This window comes from Equus asinus, chromosome 21, assembly GCF_041296235.1.
Source record: "Equus asinus isolate D_3611 breed Donkey chromosome 21, EquAss-T2T_v2, whole genome shotgun sequence".
Taxonomy (NCBI): Eukaryota; Metazoa; Chordata; class Mammalia; order Perissodactyla; family Equidae; genus Equus; species Equus asinus.
Window position 1 is genome coordinate 38,212,694 of NC_091810.1, and position 13,017 is coordinate 38,225,710.

A 13,017-nucleotide genomic window follows, 5' to 3' on the forward strand; every position below is an offset into this window, starting at 1 on the left:
ACTAGAAACCTCTACCTTGGGTACTCTACCTTGAGTAAAGAGTTCCATACTCAGAAATTCATTCATTCAACACATTTTTATTGAGCCCCTGCTATACACCAGGCAGTATAGATACTGAGGAGAGAGAGAGAAGTTATATCATTCCTTAGGACCTACATTCTAGATGTGAGGATGGTGACAGATGATGAAATTCAACTAATAGAGATAAAATTATTTTGTGGATAGTAGTAGCACTAATTATCATTTTTACATACTAAACTGTCTCAAATCTCAAAAAAAAAAATCCAGATCTCTAAGATGGATAAGGGTTAGAGAAGTGCATAAAGGAACAAAATAGCATCGTTATCCTTACAGTAGAAATTTCAAAAGCCAAACATGGAAGTAAATTTTGCTGACCCCTTGAAATGGTGGTGTGGTCGGCGGTTTCTAGGCAAAGGCAGAGAAATCAGCTCGGAGCTCTTGTGAAGTCAAAGAGGCAGGGGTGGAGTCAGCTCGTGCAGAGAATCAATCGTTTCCTTGGTTGGTTTCTTTTTAGGAGACCATGGGGAGAAAGGAAGGCTCAGGCAGTCACTAATGCACTGGTATCTGTTCAGATTTCTTTTTTCTTCCATCTTTGAGTCTTACCCACCAGATTTCTGTTTGCAAAAAGGGCTTAATCCACTTTTTTTTTTTGTCTGTGCATTGATTTAATAGTAGCAAACCCTGAGGTCCTCGTGGTCTGCACCTGGGTTGCTTTTTCCCCTAATGAAGCAAGAGAAGTGGTTTAAGCCCCTGCCGTGCTCCCTATCAAAGCTACACAATGATTAACGCAGGTCCCCTTATTAGGACCAGGCAGAAGAAAATCCCTTAGTCATCAGCATTGTGAAATCCCGGAATGGTGAGTGTTCAATGAAAAGATTACCTTGGGCACCTGAAAAATAATGGAAGAGCTCAACAGAGAAACCATTAAGCCTGTCGACGCTCACTAAGTCAGGTGGAGGGTCGAGGTAATTAGCTGGGACATTCAGGCCAGAGAAACTGTTTTGGACCTTCTGCCCTGACTGAGTCAGTGCAGATAATTATTCAAATCTCTCATACCTTTTTCCTGGAGAAGCCGTTTCAGGTTGTGTCTACACACAAAAGAAAACAAGACTTAAATATGACTGGTCATTCAAAGTGGTTTGATAGGTGGTTAGTTTTTTTAAAACTGAATAATAGGCAGCTTAGGGGATGTGAGGTCTAAAGTTGTAACTTATTAGCTGTGTGACTTTAAGCCAAATTGCTTTATCTCTCATAGCCTCAGTTTCTTCAACTGTAAAATAGGAATATTAATAGTACCACCTCCAAAGGCTTTGTGAGAACTAAATGTAATAAAGGCAGTATTCCTAACTTGTCACCTGGCAAGGAGTGATCTCTCCAGAAATGTTACTTACAGTTACAAATTGTTGAATGGATGTGACTCCTTCCGAGTATTTGGACTCATTCTGTGTATTTAGACATCATCTAAGAAAGGGGCCAGGAATCAAGGAGCAAATGCCTTCATCTACAGCCCCTAATATGGCACCTCATACATAATAAGCGTTCTCTGCTTCGGGCAGAGAAACTGTGAAAACATGTGAAAACATGAAGAAGTTGCTCACTGAAAGCTTGTCTCTCTCCCTTCATCCTCGGTCTCCATCAGCCTCTCCTATTTTGTGTCTCTTTTTCTAACCTCCTTTCCCAGAATTGGCTCTGTCTGGGAGGTTGAGTAGAGAGGCTCACGGATACTGCTAGAGAAGGAGTGTTCTTTGTCCCATGAGAGGGACGGTCAGAATGCAAGGATTCTCAGGAAGTGAAGTCACAGTTTTTGCCTCTCCCTTGAGAGCAGATAGTCCCTGCTTAGAAAGGGTGCCAGACTAGGTGTCTGGGGCAAACCCCTTCCCTCACCCTCGTCTCCTGTGCCCCAGGGCACTATGGCTTGGTCCCAGAAGGTAGTAGGTATGTTTTATTGAATATAACTGAGCACACTGGCCTGGGGAATTGCCCTCTCACTCATGCCTAACTCAGCCATCCTGAGTTAGGGAACAGAGGTCTTTGCTGCCTGCCTCAGTGTTTGAGGGTGATTTCTCCAGTGTGTAGGGTGTTTGCAGAATTGGAAGAAAGTGCATGAGACTGAGAATCACCTCAAATACCTGCTGGTAACCTGGGGAGATTCCAGCATCCTTTTTATGGCAAGAAATCGCCTGTGGGCTAGAAGTGGGAAGTAAAACTGACTGCCACCAGGATGAGGAGCGTGTATTTTATCTCTATCAAGTAGCCAATATTTCTAGTAATCGATAAGAACAGGTACCTTTAGTATCTTTTACCATGGGCCCAGCACTGTTCTGCACATTATGTGGATTACCACATTCAGTCCTCACAGTATCCCTTTGAATAACATTTTTATTGTCCCATTTGCAGAAAAGTTAAGTAACTTGCTCAAAGTCACCAAGCTAGAAAATGGGCAAAGCCAGACTTCTAACTCCGTCAATCCTGAGCCCATCCTCTTAGCCACTTCACAAGGAAGATGTCTTTTAAAGTTAAAAAGAAAAGAAAGTTACATAGATACACTTTTGAGAACTATTGATGGTAAAAAATACGTAATGACAAAATTCTATAAAATAGGTAGTACTTTTAAAGAAATTTTTTTTATTCATCAAAACAACATCTACATATAATGGAAAATAGTCTTGTGTATGTTGTAAGGCCTGTTGTTTATTTGATCTAGAGACAGTGCCTGGTGTGCTCTTGGATATTCTGGCCCTTGGCAATAATTCCAAAGCCCTAGTGAGTTGGGAGGATCTGGTCCTTCCACTCTACTTAGAGTACAGCTAGCAAAAAGACATATTCTTATGAATGCTTGAAAGGAATGTGATGCTTAAAGGTAACACTGTTGGCATTAGGGAGGAAAGGATTCAGGGACTAGAGTTCTGACCCTGGCTTTGCAAGTTTATTCACTCTGCTGTATCTCAACATGTCTACTATGAAAAATGGAACCAGTGACAGCTTCCCACCTCTTAAGGAAACTAGAATCCGAGAACAAGAAGCAGCCTTGGAGGTCGCCTGTCCCATGTGGAAAGGCTCACGTCCAGAGCATCCTACATAGCCTCTGCTTGAGCCACACCAGCGAGGAGGTCTCAACCACCAGAGACGGCCAGTGCCTACCTGGACTCAGATTACTGTTTGGACCTTCTTCTGGGGCCCTGTTATTTTACTCATTCATCTTTATTCCACGCTCTAGAACCACCATGAAAAAGTCCAATCTTCCTACATTGAAGCTCCTTTATTAACTATATGAAGATTGTCATTTTCTTTGCCATTAGCCCTTCCTCTTCCAGGCAAGATATCTCTGTCTTCACTTTCCTTGTAGAAGACACTTCCAGACTCCCCTGTATCCTCACTGTCAACATCCTTCTTAAAGTTCAATGGCCAGAACCAAAAATGGTACACCACATGTTTCTAAATACTAATAGGACTGCAGTTTACTCTGAGCTTTTTTTTCCTGTTATTATGAGATGGGAGGAAGATCAATAAGACTAAGTGCAAGTCAGCAGTTCACAGATAAAGAAACAAGCCTAACAAACTGAAGGCTGGTGCATGTAGGACAGTGGATGGTTTTCATTCATGACACAGAGCTTATCTCATCTTCCCAAATTGCCTTGAAAGGAATAGAACTTGATTGGTGTCATTCTCCAAATTGGAACTGCATGTTAGTGGTAAATGGAGAGTAGGCGTGTTTAAAGGTTGATCATTTCAGCTGTAGCAAAACTTCTACCAACTGCCAAGCACTAACTCTACAGAGCAAAGGAGGCAATTTCTAGCTGAGAAGAATTATTTTGCCAGCACTTGCTCTGACCACTGATGCTTGAATTCCTCATACTTTCCATTATTGGTGAGGAGATCAGGAGTTCAAAAGGAAAAATATGGGCTCAGGATACCTACACGTGAGTCCTGGCTTCTCTGCCTTTTGGCTCAGAACACGATCAAATAAATTCTTAAATTCTATGCGTTGTGATGTTCCAACTGTAAGTAGATACAATCAATAGCCCCCATTTTGCAGGGTGGCTGAAAGAAGAAACTGTACATGAAAGTGCTTTGCAAAGTGAAAAAAGTCATACAAATGTTAGGTATTATTCTAAGTGTAGGAGACTTGAAAGAAAGGAAAGACTTTCTTGCCCAAACTAAATTCTAGAACAGGAATGGAGAAGAAAGATTTCAGGTTGGGAATCATTTAGCAGAAATGTTAATTGCACAAAATCTGGAAAGTTTTCTTCTATCCCTTTGATGGCCCAGAGTAGTTTCCTTTGCCCACCAGCCTTTGCAGGTGGTCAGCTCTATGTGCAACTATGCTGGCTTTCAGACTAACTCATGCAATGGCTTCTCAAACTGGTCATTCCTCTGCTTATTCCTCAACCATCCTGAAGCCAGCACTGGGCACTGGCTTGATTTCCTTCTACAACTTTTCCCTGAGGGCCTTTTCTAAGCCAGGTACCAAGTGAGTCACTGAGGAGACAGCCATGAACAAGTTCAGTGGGAGACAGACATTGCAAAAAAATTACTGAATTGCAATTGCAATCAGTGCTGCAAAGAAAAAAATGTAGGGTTCTAAGAGAATCTGTAACAGGTGAATCTAGGAATCATTTTGGGTGCTGGCAATGATTCCAGAAGATAGAATGCATTACCCTCTCAATAATTAATCAATGTGTGTTCAGCCCTTTAAAATTTGTGAATCATTTTCTCATGTTTTCACTTGATCAGGCTCTCAGCCCTGTAAAGTACACAGTATTGTCACCCTCTTTTAGAAATCTAGAAACCAATGCTAAGGAACTTGAAGTGATTATCCTAGGGTCAACTAGTTGTGTCACTTACAGAATTTCTGACTCTGTCTCCTGGATTCTTTCCACCCCACCCTATTGGTTCACTGGCTTCTCTCCCTTGAGAACTGACATTTTGATAGGTGCCTTTGAGAAAAGAGCAATAGGGAAAAACACTCCCCTGAACGCTTTCCTGGGAGACATGTGGGTAGAGGTTGTGATTCCCAATATTGGCCTCAGCCAAATGGCAAGAGGAAGCCCACCTGAGATGTGAAAACACATCCTAACTGCTTTGTGTGCATCGCAGTCTTTGTAGTTGCCAACAAATGGGAACTCCTCTCTGACCCCAAATGTGGCCCCTCTGTCTTGCCTGTGGCTAGAGGAACCTGTGTGACCTGAGTCAAAATGAAACACATAGAATAGCAGATGTGCTCCCATAGGTCTTATTCCTTGAACCCAGCTGTTCATTGACTTCTTACAGCACCCAGAGTCCACTCAGATTTACTTATGAATTTATCACCTTAGCTACCATTTGTTCCATGCTTATTATGTCCCAGGACTTGATGCACATTCACCCTTATGTCAAACTCCTGAAGCAAGCACTATTAGTATCTCCATTTCACAAATTAGACAACTAAAGCTCAGAGAGATGAAGTAACCTGCCCAAGGTCGCCCAGCTTGTATGTTGTAGAGTCAGAATTTGAATCCAAGTCTCACTCAAACTCCACACTCTCGAACACTATACTCTACCGCAATCCATCTCCAAAAACTGAAAATAGCTTCATAACCACTTCCTGCACTTCCCTTCTGGGTGTTTTATTATTTAAAACCAGGTGACACAACAGCAGCCTTGGGATAGTTCTGAAAGCCTCTGGTACCCTCCCAACTCCCACCCACAGACACCTATCTCCCTCTGAGTTAAGGATGCCCATCCCTCCTCTTGAAGAGCCTGAAACTGAGAACTGAAGATGCCATTAGGACAAACCTACAGCCATATTACACAAAGACCCAAAGTCCAAGAAGTGACAGCAGCCTCAGTTTCTTTTCTGGGCTGGTGAGCCCTCCACTAGTCAGTTTGGGTTTAGCTACGGTCATTTTCCTCCCTTTTCAAGACAGGGAGGAAAATGCACATCTTCCACACAGAAGCAGAATCTCAGTCGGTAAAACCTCACTTGCTTGCTTGCTTCTCTGTTCTTTCTTTTCTCCCTCCCTCCCTCCCTCCTCTCTCTCTCTCTTTCTCTCCAAAGCAGTGCTATGGCTTGGGGAAAAAATAGCAAAACAGATTTTATTTTTTAGTACCTTTCTATGTTTCCTGGTCAGCTCCATGTGCCAGCATATTGTTCTAACTCTGCTAGTGCTACAGCATTGAGCTGTGAACAATTAAACATAAACACCAGCCTCACTGCCATCCTCTTCTTTCCTCCTTAGGTGAAGGCAGCTTCCAAATATGTGGATGTACCCGTGAGTATTTGAAAATTGTTTCTGTGGGGTTTTTTTGCTTCCATGAAAATTCTGAGGGTGCTGTTTTCATTAGTTGCTGTTCAATTGTATATTCCTGACTTTAATCACCAGAAAAGGGAAGCCAAGACTATTTCGTGGTAAAGTTTTGTTGAGATGAGAAGAGGGTATGGCTTCTTTCATCAGGAAGAGAGATCCTGTTTGAGGGTAAACCCGGTTCACTTTCATTTTCCTTGGTTTCGCTGGTATGTTTCATTGTTATCTTTCTGCTCACCTCGCCTCCAGCATGCACACCTTGGGAGTAGTTCAGTGAGCTGGAAATTTGCACAAGGGTGCCAGTATTTTTTAAAAACAAATAAATTCTGAATTTGTTCATTTTGGGGTCAATTCTGCAATTGTTTTAAGGAAACCTTACAAAACTGCTTATAATTAGTGCAGACCTCATTAATGAAGAGAGCTCTCAAAGTTCACAGATAAAGCCCTCGAAGTTGCCCAAAATTTACATTTAAATTGAGGTTAAGGACTACACATGAATGCTAGAGTGTGGGATTACCTGTGATAAACCAGGATACATTTATAGACAGACTTTGCCCTGCCTATTAGCAAAATAAAATTGGAGAGATTTAAATATATTCCAATAAAGGGGAAAAGAAAATGATTCTGTTTCTCCATTTCTAACAAAAGAGGTATGAGTCTATTATAAAATATTAAATTTAGAGAGCTTATCTCAACAGCCACCAAGGGTCTTGTACTGAACGTTTCTCATTCTGAACGTGGTTAAGTACCCTCCTTGTTCAAATACTTATTTGTTAAAATTTGTTTTTTTCTAAAAGGATTTATATTAACATTTAAATTCATTTCCCCAGGAAGCTAAGTGTGTAATGGTTTATTGGCTTATTTCTCAAAGGATGGCAAAATGGAAAATTGGAGTGAATTTAGTATTAGCATATATTTTGTTTGTTTAATGAGAGAATGTACAATCAATAATTGTGCTTTGAATTTATATAATACTTCTCATCGAGGGACCTCAGACTCCTTCACGTAGATAGTGCTTATAATGGAGAAGAGAAAAAACTCACATAATGCAGCAAGGAGAGAAGTTAAGTAATTTATTTTTCCAACCCCCAAAGTATAAACTTTCAGTTCACAGGGAGCAAACTACTCAAATTCTCTGGGCCTGTTTCTCCCTCCTTAAAATAGAGACAATAATACCCAAGTCATGGGTTTGCCATGCAGATTAAATGGCACACATATATGGAACATTCCTCACCATATCTGGCACTCACTGGACATTTCAGAGGCAGGAGCAGGGCACAGTGGGGAGAGAGGTGACACCCACACTCTATGGCACAAGAGGGGAGGGGGATGAATTTGCTGACATCTGCCCTGGCCTGCACTGGTCTTCAACAGTAAGAGAAATTGAAATTTGAGGCTCCCAACCCAAAGATCTGGTGGCTGAGGTCTGTTTTCTATAGATCTCAAAGCAGAGGGAAGAGCTCACCAGCAAGGCTGGAACAGGTGACTGGTAGGCAAGACCCAAATATCTGGAGAAATTTCATCTGGCAATTGGTATGAGCAACTGAAATTGGCATTGGGGGGAGGTCAAAAAGTCAAATATGGGCAATTTCATGTGGTTCAACCTAATTTCTGCAAGCCAGGTTTAGATTTATTGTAAAGATGAGGAAAAAAATGGACTCTACATCAACATGAAAGGTACCCTGATCTGTAGTCATTGCATGTTTATGGATGAATTCTGCTGTATCAGAAGCCTTTCTCAGCTCTGAGAGAACAAAAATGAATTAGCAGAGTTTCTACCCTCTAGGGAGGCAGAAGAAAAAGATGCAGTAGGTCCCAAAATGTGGTACAGTTACCACTGGTGATATACAATATGATAAGGCAAACCTTATATAGCACTCACTATGTGCCAGTCACTGTTCTAAGCACTTTACATTTAATCTTCACGACAACTCCGCTTTAAAGGTGAGGAAACTGAGGCACAGAGAGGTTAACTTGCTCAGGGTCCTACAGTTGGTAAGTGGCCGAGCTGAGATTTAAACCAACGCTCTTAAACACTCTGCCATCTGCAAGATGATTTTAGTTAGTACATAGACAAACATCTTTGTTTGGGTAATTGAGTAATTATTATGGTAAGTATTAGAAAAAATATGAGTAGTCCATCAAACCCATGATTTCACCAATTATTATGGCTTAGGACAAAGCTAAACTTTAAAATTAAGTTGATTAAAGTAGATTTTTTATAGCAAATAATATTATAGTAATATTATAATAGAGGTTTTAGTAAATATATTTTAGAAAATAATAGTGCATAATACACATATGTGCTATATGTACCTTGTTTACATATAATAATAGTAATCATTTACTTCTCGAAACAACCCTGTGAGGGGGTAATATGATCATCCTGTTTCACAGCTGAGGAAACTGAGGCACAGGGAGGTTAAGTAGCATGCCCAAGGTCACCTGGTGAGTAAGCAGGAGTGAAAAGTGCTAGCAGTTTGACTATATAGAGCTTGCTGGCTCACAACAGTCACTTGTGTGACTTTCTTTCCAACTCTGCCTTCAGTGGGGGCACATTGGTAGCTCAAACACAGCCATGGAGGGAACGTTTACACCATGGAAATGGGCAAGCACTACAAATCAAGGTTTTTTGTTTTGTTTTGCTGTCTGTGCTTTTTGTTTTGAAGAGCCAGTTTACCAGCACAGCAGGAACTATCACCTATTAGATCAGAGGTCCCCAAACCAGAATGAGTAGCGGTAACACTTGACAAGGTTTTTTGGGTTGTTTTTTTTAATAGAGATTTCCAGCCCCTTGCCTCCAGAGATTCTAATTCAGTAGTTCTGGAGTGGAGCCTGGAAATCTCTTTCTAAAAAGCTCTCTATGTAATTCTGATAGGTAGTGCAAGTTTGGGAACCAATGGACTAAATCAGTGATTCGAGACCTTGGCTACCTGTTGGAAACACCTGCGGAGCTTTTATAAGAATTAGTGCCAGCTTGCTTGTCAAATTGGAACAGAATCTCTGGGGTGTGGGGCCTAGGCATCAGCATTTTAAAGCTCCCAGGATCCTTCCTATTTGCAGCCAGGTTTAAGAACCATTGGATAAAATCATCTTTCAAGTTGTTTCTACGCTGAAGACTCTGAGTTCATCTGTGTTGCCCTGTGAGGTTTTTGGCATACAGTTTATTGGTTTAGTTCCCTGTGGGGACTAGTAGTTAGTTACCTTAGAGATTTGTCTCTTAATTATCCACACTAATGGAGAGCAGTGCTATTACCAGTCATTCAGAACATTGCATAATCCCCAAAGTGTATCTCTCTCTTAGATGTAGTATTCAACTCTTTGGTATATGTAGCAGATTTGCATCCCTAATTAGGGCTTGCTTAGGATACTGAAAATTTAAATTTGTCTTCTTCAAGCTTGGCAGTATCCTGGTAGGAGCAACCTGTGATTAAAATGTCCCATTTTTCCTAAGCCACAGAGTGGCCCCTTCACAAATTGTCTTCTACACGTGGATGGAGTTAACTATGCAGAGATTTATTTATTTGTTGTTTGTTTAATATGCTTCTAAAATCTACATCGTATTCCATCAGTCTGCCCAAGCCATGTTTAAAATAAACAATGTAATCGTGAGATATTAAAACAATCACCTAGAGTCCTTTCCACTGTGTGTAGATGGCAATGTGGTATAAAGCCTAATTTGTCTAATAGAACCAGTCATTTAGCCAAGAATATTTTCCGTGTATAACTGCAAGTTAGGTAGTTTGTCTGCGAACAGTCTTTATTTTAACCATTTTGGTTGGAAATCTTCTTAGACTGCGTTACACATCCTTCGCTGCCTGTTTAAATAGGGAACTGACGGTACTGTAACCATTTCCGGATGACTGAGGATCACCATTGTGACTGTCTTTCCCCAGGGGCCACGTAGCGACCCCTCTCCCCAGGGCCTCCTGAGGCCTAGAGCCAGTTTGCCTCTTCCCTTGATAGTCCCAGGCTGCAGCGGTCAGCTGGTCTACATGTCTGGTCCTACAATCTGGCATCCATCCCCTGAAGCGCAGGGCATCAGAAGTGATGGCGATCTTTTATCAGTACGCCTGTTCGAGCAAGTCCCTACTTCCCCTTCCTGGTCCATCAAAGGATGGAAAGCAAACGTGTTGGATTTGGATGTAAAGCTGGTTAAAAAGAAAGACAGTTGTGAGTCGGGGCCTGAGGGCTCTATTGTGAGAAAACTGTGCACATTTTCATGCAGAGACTTTGTCTTATTTTGATGTTGGTTTCCCTGAAGCCTCTTTTTTCTTGTTGGTTCCAAAGTAAATTCCAAAGGAAGGTAAGGCTATGAAGTAATATAACATTGGGAGTTGGGGGTGGGGGGATCACAGTGGCCCATGTTTGTATAGCAATTTATGCTTTTAAGGTGTTTCAGCATACATTATTTTAGCTGACGATCATAACAATCCTTGAAGGTAAGTAGGGGAGCTATTATTAATCCCATTTTACAGACGGTGTGACTAAGGCCCAAAGATATTTAAATGATTTTCACAAGTTCCAATTTGTGAGGGATCCAATAAAAACCCATGTGGTGTGACTAAAGAGCTTAAAAAGGAGGTGGGTCAGGGGCTTATTCATTCATGGATTTGTCCATTCAACAAATCTTTACTGGCACCTATTACGTGCCAGGCATCATTCTGTGTGCTGAGGATACAATAGAAAATAGATCAAGTCGAGTCCCTGTATTTGTGGAGCTTATGCTCTAGTGGAAGAAGACAGACAAAAAATAAACAAATAAATATAAAGTTCAGTGTCAGATATTGGTAAGTGCTACGAAGAAAAGTAAAACAGTCAAAAGATAGAGAATCATGGAATTTTTTCACTACCTGGATGAGATGAACCACACTGATATATTCTTTTTAATGAAAGTTTTTAAAAATTAAATTAAATGCCCCCTTGAGGACAGCAAACTTAGTGGAAAGAGGAGTGGTGAAAGTAACCATTATTGTGGATCACCATTTCTAACATTGCTGATTACTAATAGGCCTGCTGAATTTGGCTTTGAATCTCAGCTCTAAGATGGCTGCATGTGTCCAGGAAAAGGCTGTGTCCACCACAAACATCACCAGGGAAGAAATGGAAACAATAATAATAAGTTTCTCACGTCCCCCAGGTAGGGCTCCCATCCCTCCTGAGAATACCCTTTGATGTGCAGCTGCCAAAGGGAGAGAAGGAGAGAGGTGCCAGTTTAGAACTGATAGCTATCACTTACATCTCATTGGAGAAACTCCATTGTTTCGTATCATAAAACTGCAACAATTATAGGACCATCACCGAACCTGCTCAATCCATTTGCTGAAAATTGCTTGAAAGTGTAACAGTTGACTACTGTGGCTTTGAGTTGTCCTCATTGTTTTTCAAATTAATACCTTGTCATTGTTTCAGCAGGTGTTAAGAAATGTTACTAGCATCCCAGGGGCCAAGCATTGGCCCTTTGCTTGATAATTGTTTGCTTTGTATCAGGAAAAAAAAAAAATACAGTCCTACTGTTTCCAAACCTTCCTCATTTTCACCCTGGAAATTACACAGAAGTGTTAACTAACTTCAATTTGCAGTGCATGACAGTCACGTCTTGTAGAGAAATGATACTTTGTGATCTAAGGTAAATCACAGTAATGAAAACTAATCTTTTCAGTTATTAGCAAACATACATATCTACTGCGGAAATTTAAGGGGTTTGTGGCAGCTCTCCTAATGACCCACATTATAGTGTTTTAATTGGTTTCTTTGGATATAACTTTGATTGCGACATCTCAAGCAGTGTACATTCTGAGTTTCTTTTTTTTATTTTCTTACAATAAATCATTTCCTAACTACTGGATGAACCACCTGCTTACCTTTCCAGAAAATTTAATTTATTTAAAAATCAAATCCTTTCCCTTCTCCCGATTTTTTAATCCTGGGCTACAAGGCTGGGAAGCAAAGAGACAAATGGTTGAACGTCTCCTCTGAGTAAACTGATTAGGAAATACTACATACTCAGGTTAAACAAACCAAAAAAATGTGACTTGGGTAAGAGGGCGTGTAGATTGAAATATGATTTCTTTACTTAGCACTTTCTCTATTTTTTAAAGAGGAAAAGGGCATCTGGGAAGGCTGTCACCTTCCTAATGTTATATTAAGGACAGACTATGGAAGACAGGGTATGTTTGAATATTCTTAAATGGGGGTTTCAATCCAAAGAAAAGCCAGAAAATGTCAGTGAGTTATCCAGTGAAGATTTATCCATTAGAATATCTTTGCTGGAAAAACAAATTAATACTAGAAAAAATATCTATAACACCCTATAATCCCAACTGCCTTCTTAGCCAGGTTTTATTTCTGGAAAGAGCAGGAGGTTTGAATATCAGTTCCTACCAGTCCGGGCTGTGGGTAGCTATACTGTTACCATGGACAGCTTCCAGCTCCTGTGGATAGCTTCGAACACCAGCAAAGGCAACGTGAGATGGGGTGGGGTGGGGTGGGGAAAACAAAGATGCATGTGTGGTCAAGGAAGAGTCACTGTCTGAAAATTCCATTTTCATGTTTTCCTGTTTCTTTGCAGAAACCCGGGATGGACGTGGCCGACGCCTATGTGACTTTCGTCCGCCACTCTCAGGATGTCCTTCGTGATAAGGTCAATGAGGAGATGTATATAGAAAGGTTATTTGATGTAAGTAAATGCCTTCTCCTCCTTGAAGACCAA

At 40.9% G+C, this 13,017-nt stretch overlaps 1 protein-coding gene across 20 annotated transcripts in view; it reads left to right on the forward strand.

The window, feature by feature from the left end:
• CADPS (calcium dependent secretion activator) overlaps positions 1–13,017 on the forward strand; it is a 431,612-nt gene that overhangs the window by 381,362 nt on the left and 37,233 nt on the right. For 18 of the 20 annotated variants that reach the window (XM_070492692.1, XM_070492702.1, XM_070492694.1 and 15 more), the window contains 2 exons: positions 6,240–6,272; positions 12,877–12,984. In XM_070492692.1, the coding sequence (XP_070348793.1) occupies positions 6,240–6,272; positions 12,877–12,984 (141 nt within the window). The remainder of the gene's footprint in view (positions 1–6,239; positions 6,273–12,876; positions 12,985–13,017) is intronic. The other 2 variants (XM_070492701.1, XM_070492709.1) reach the window with 1 other exon arrangement.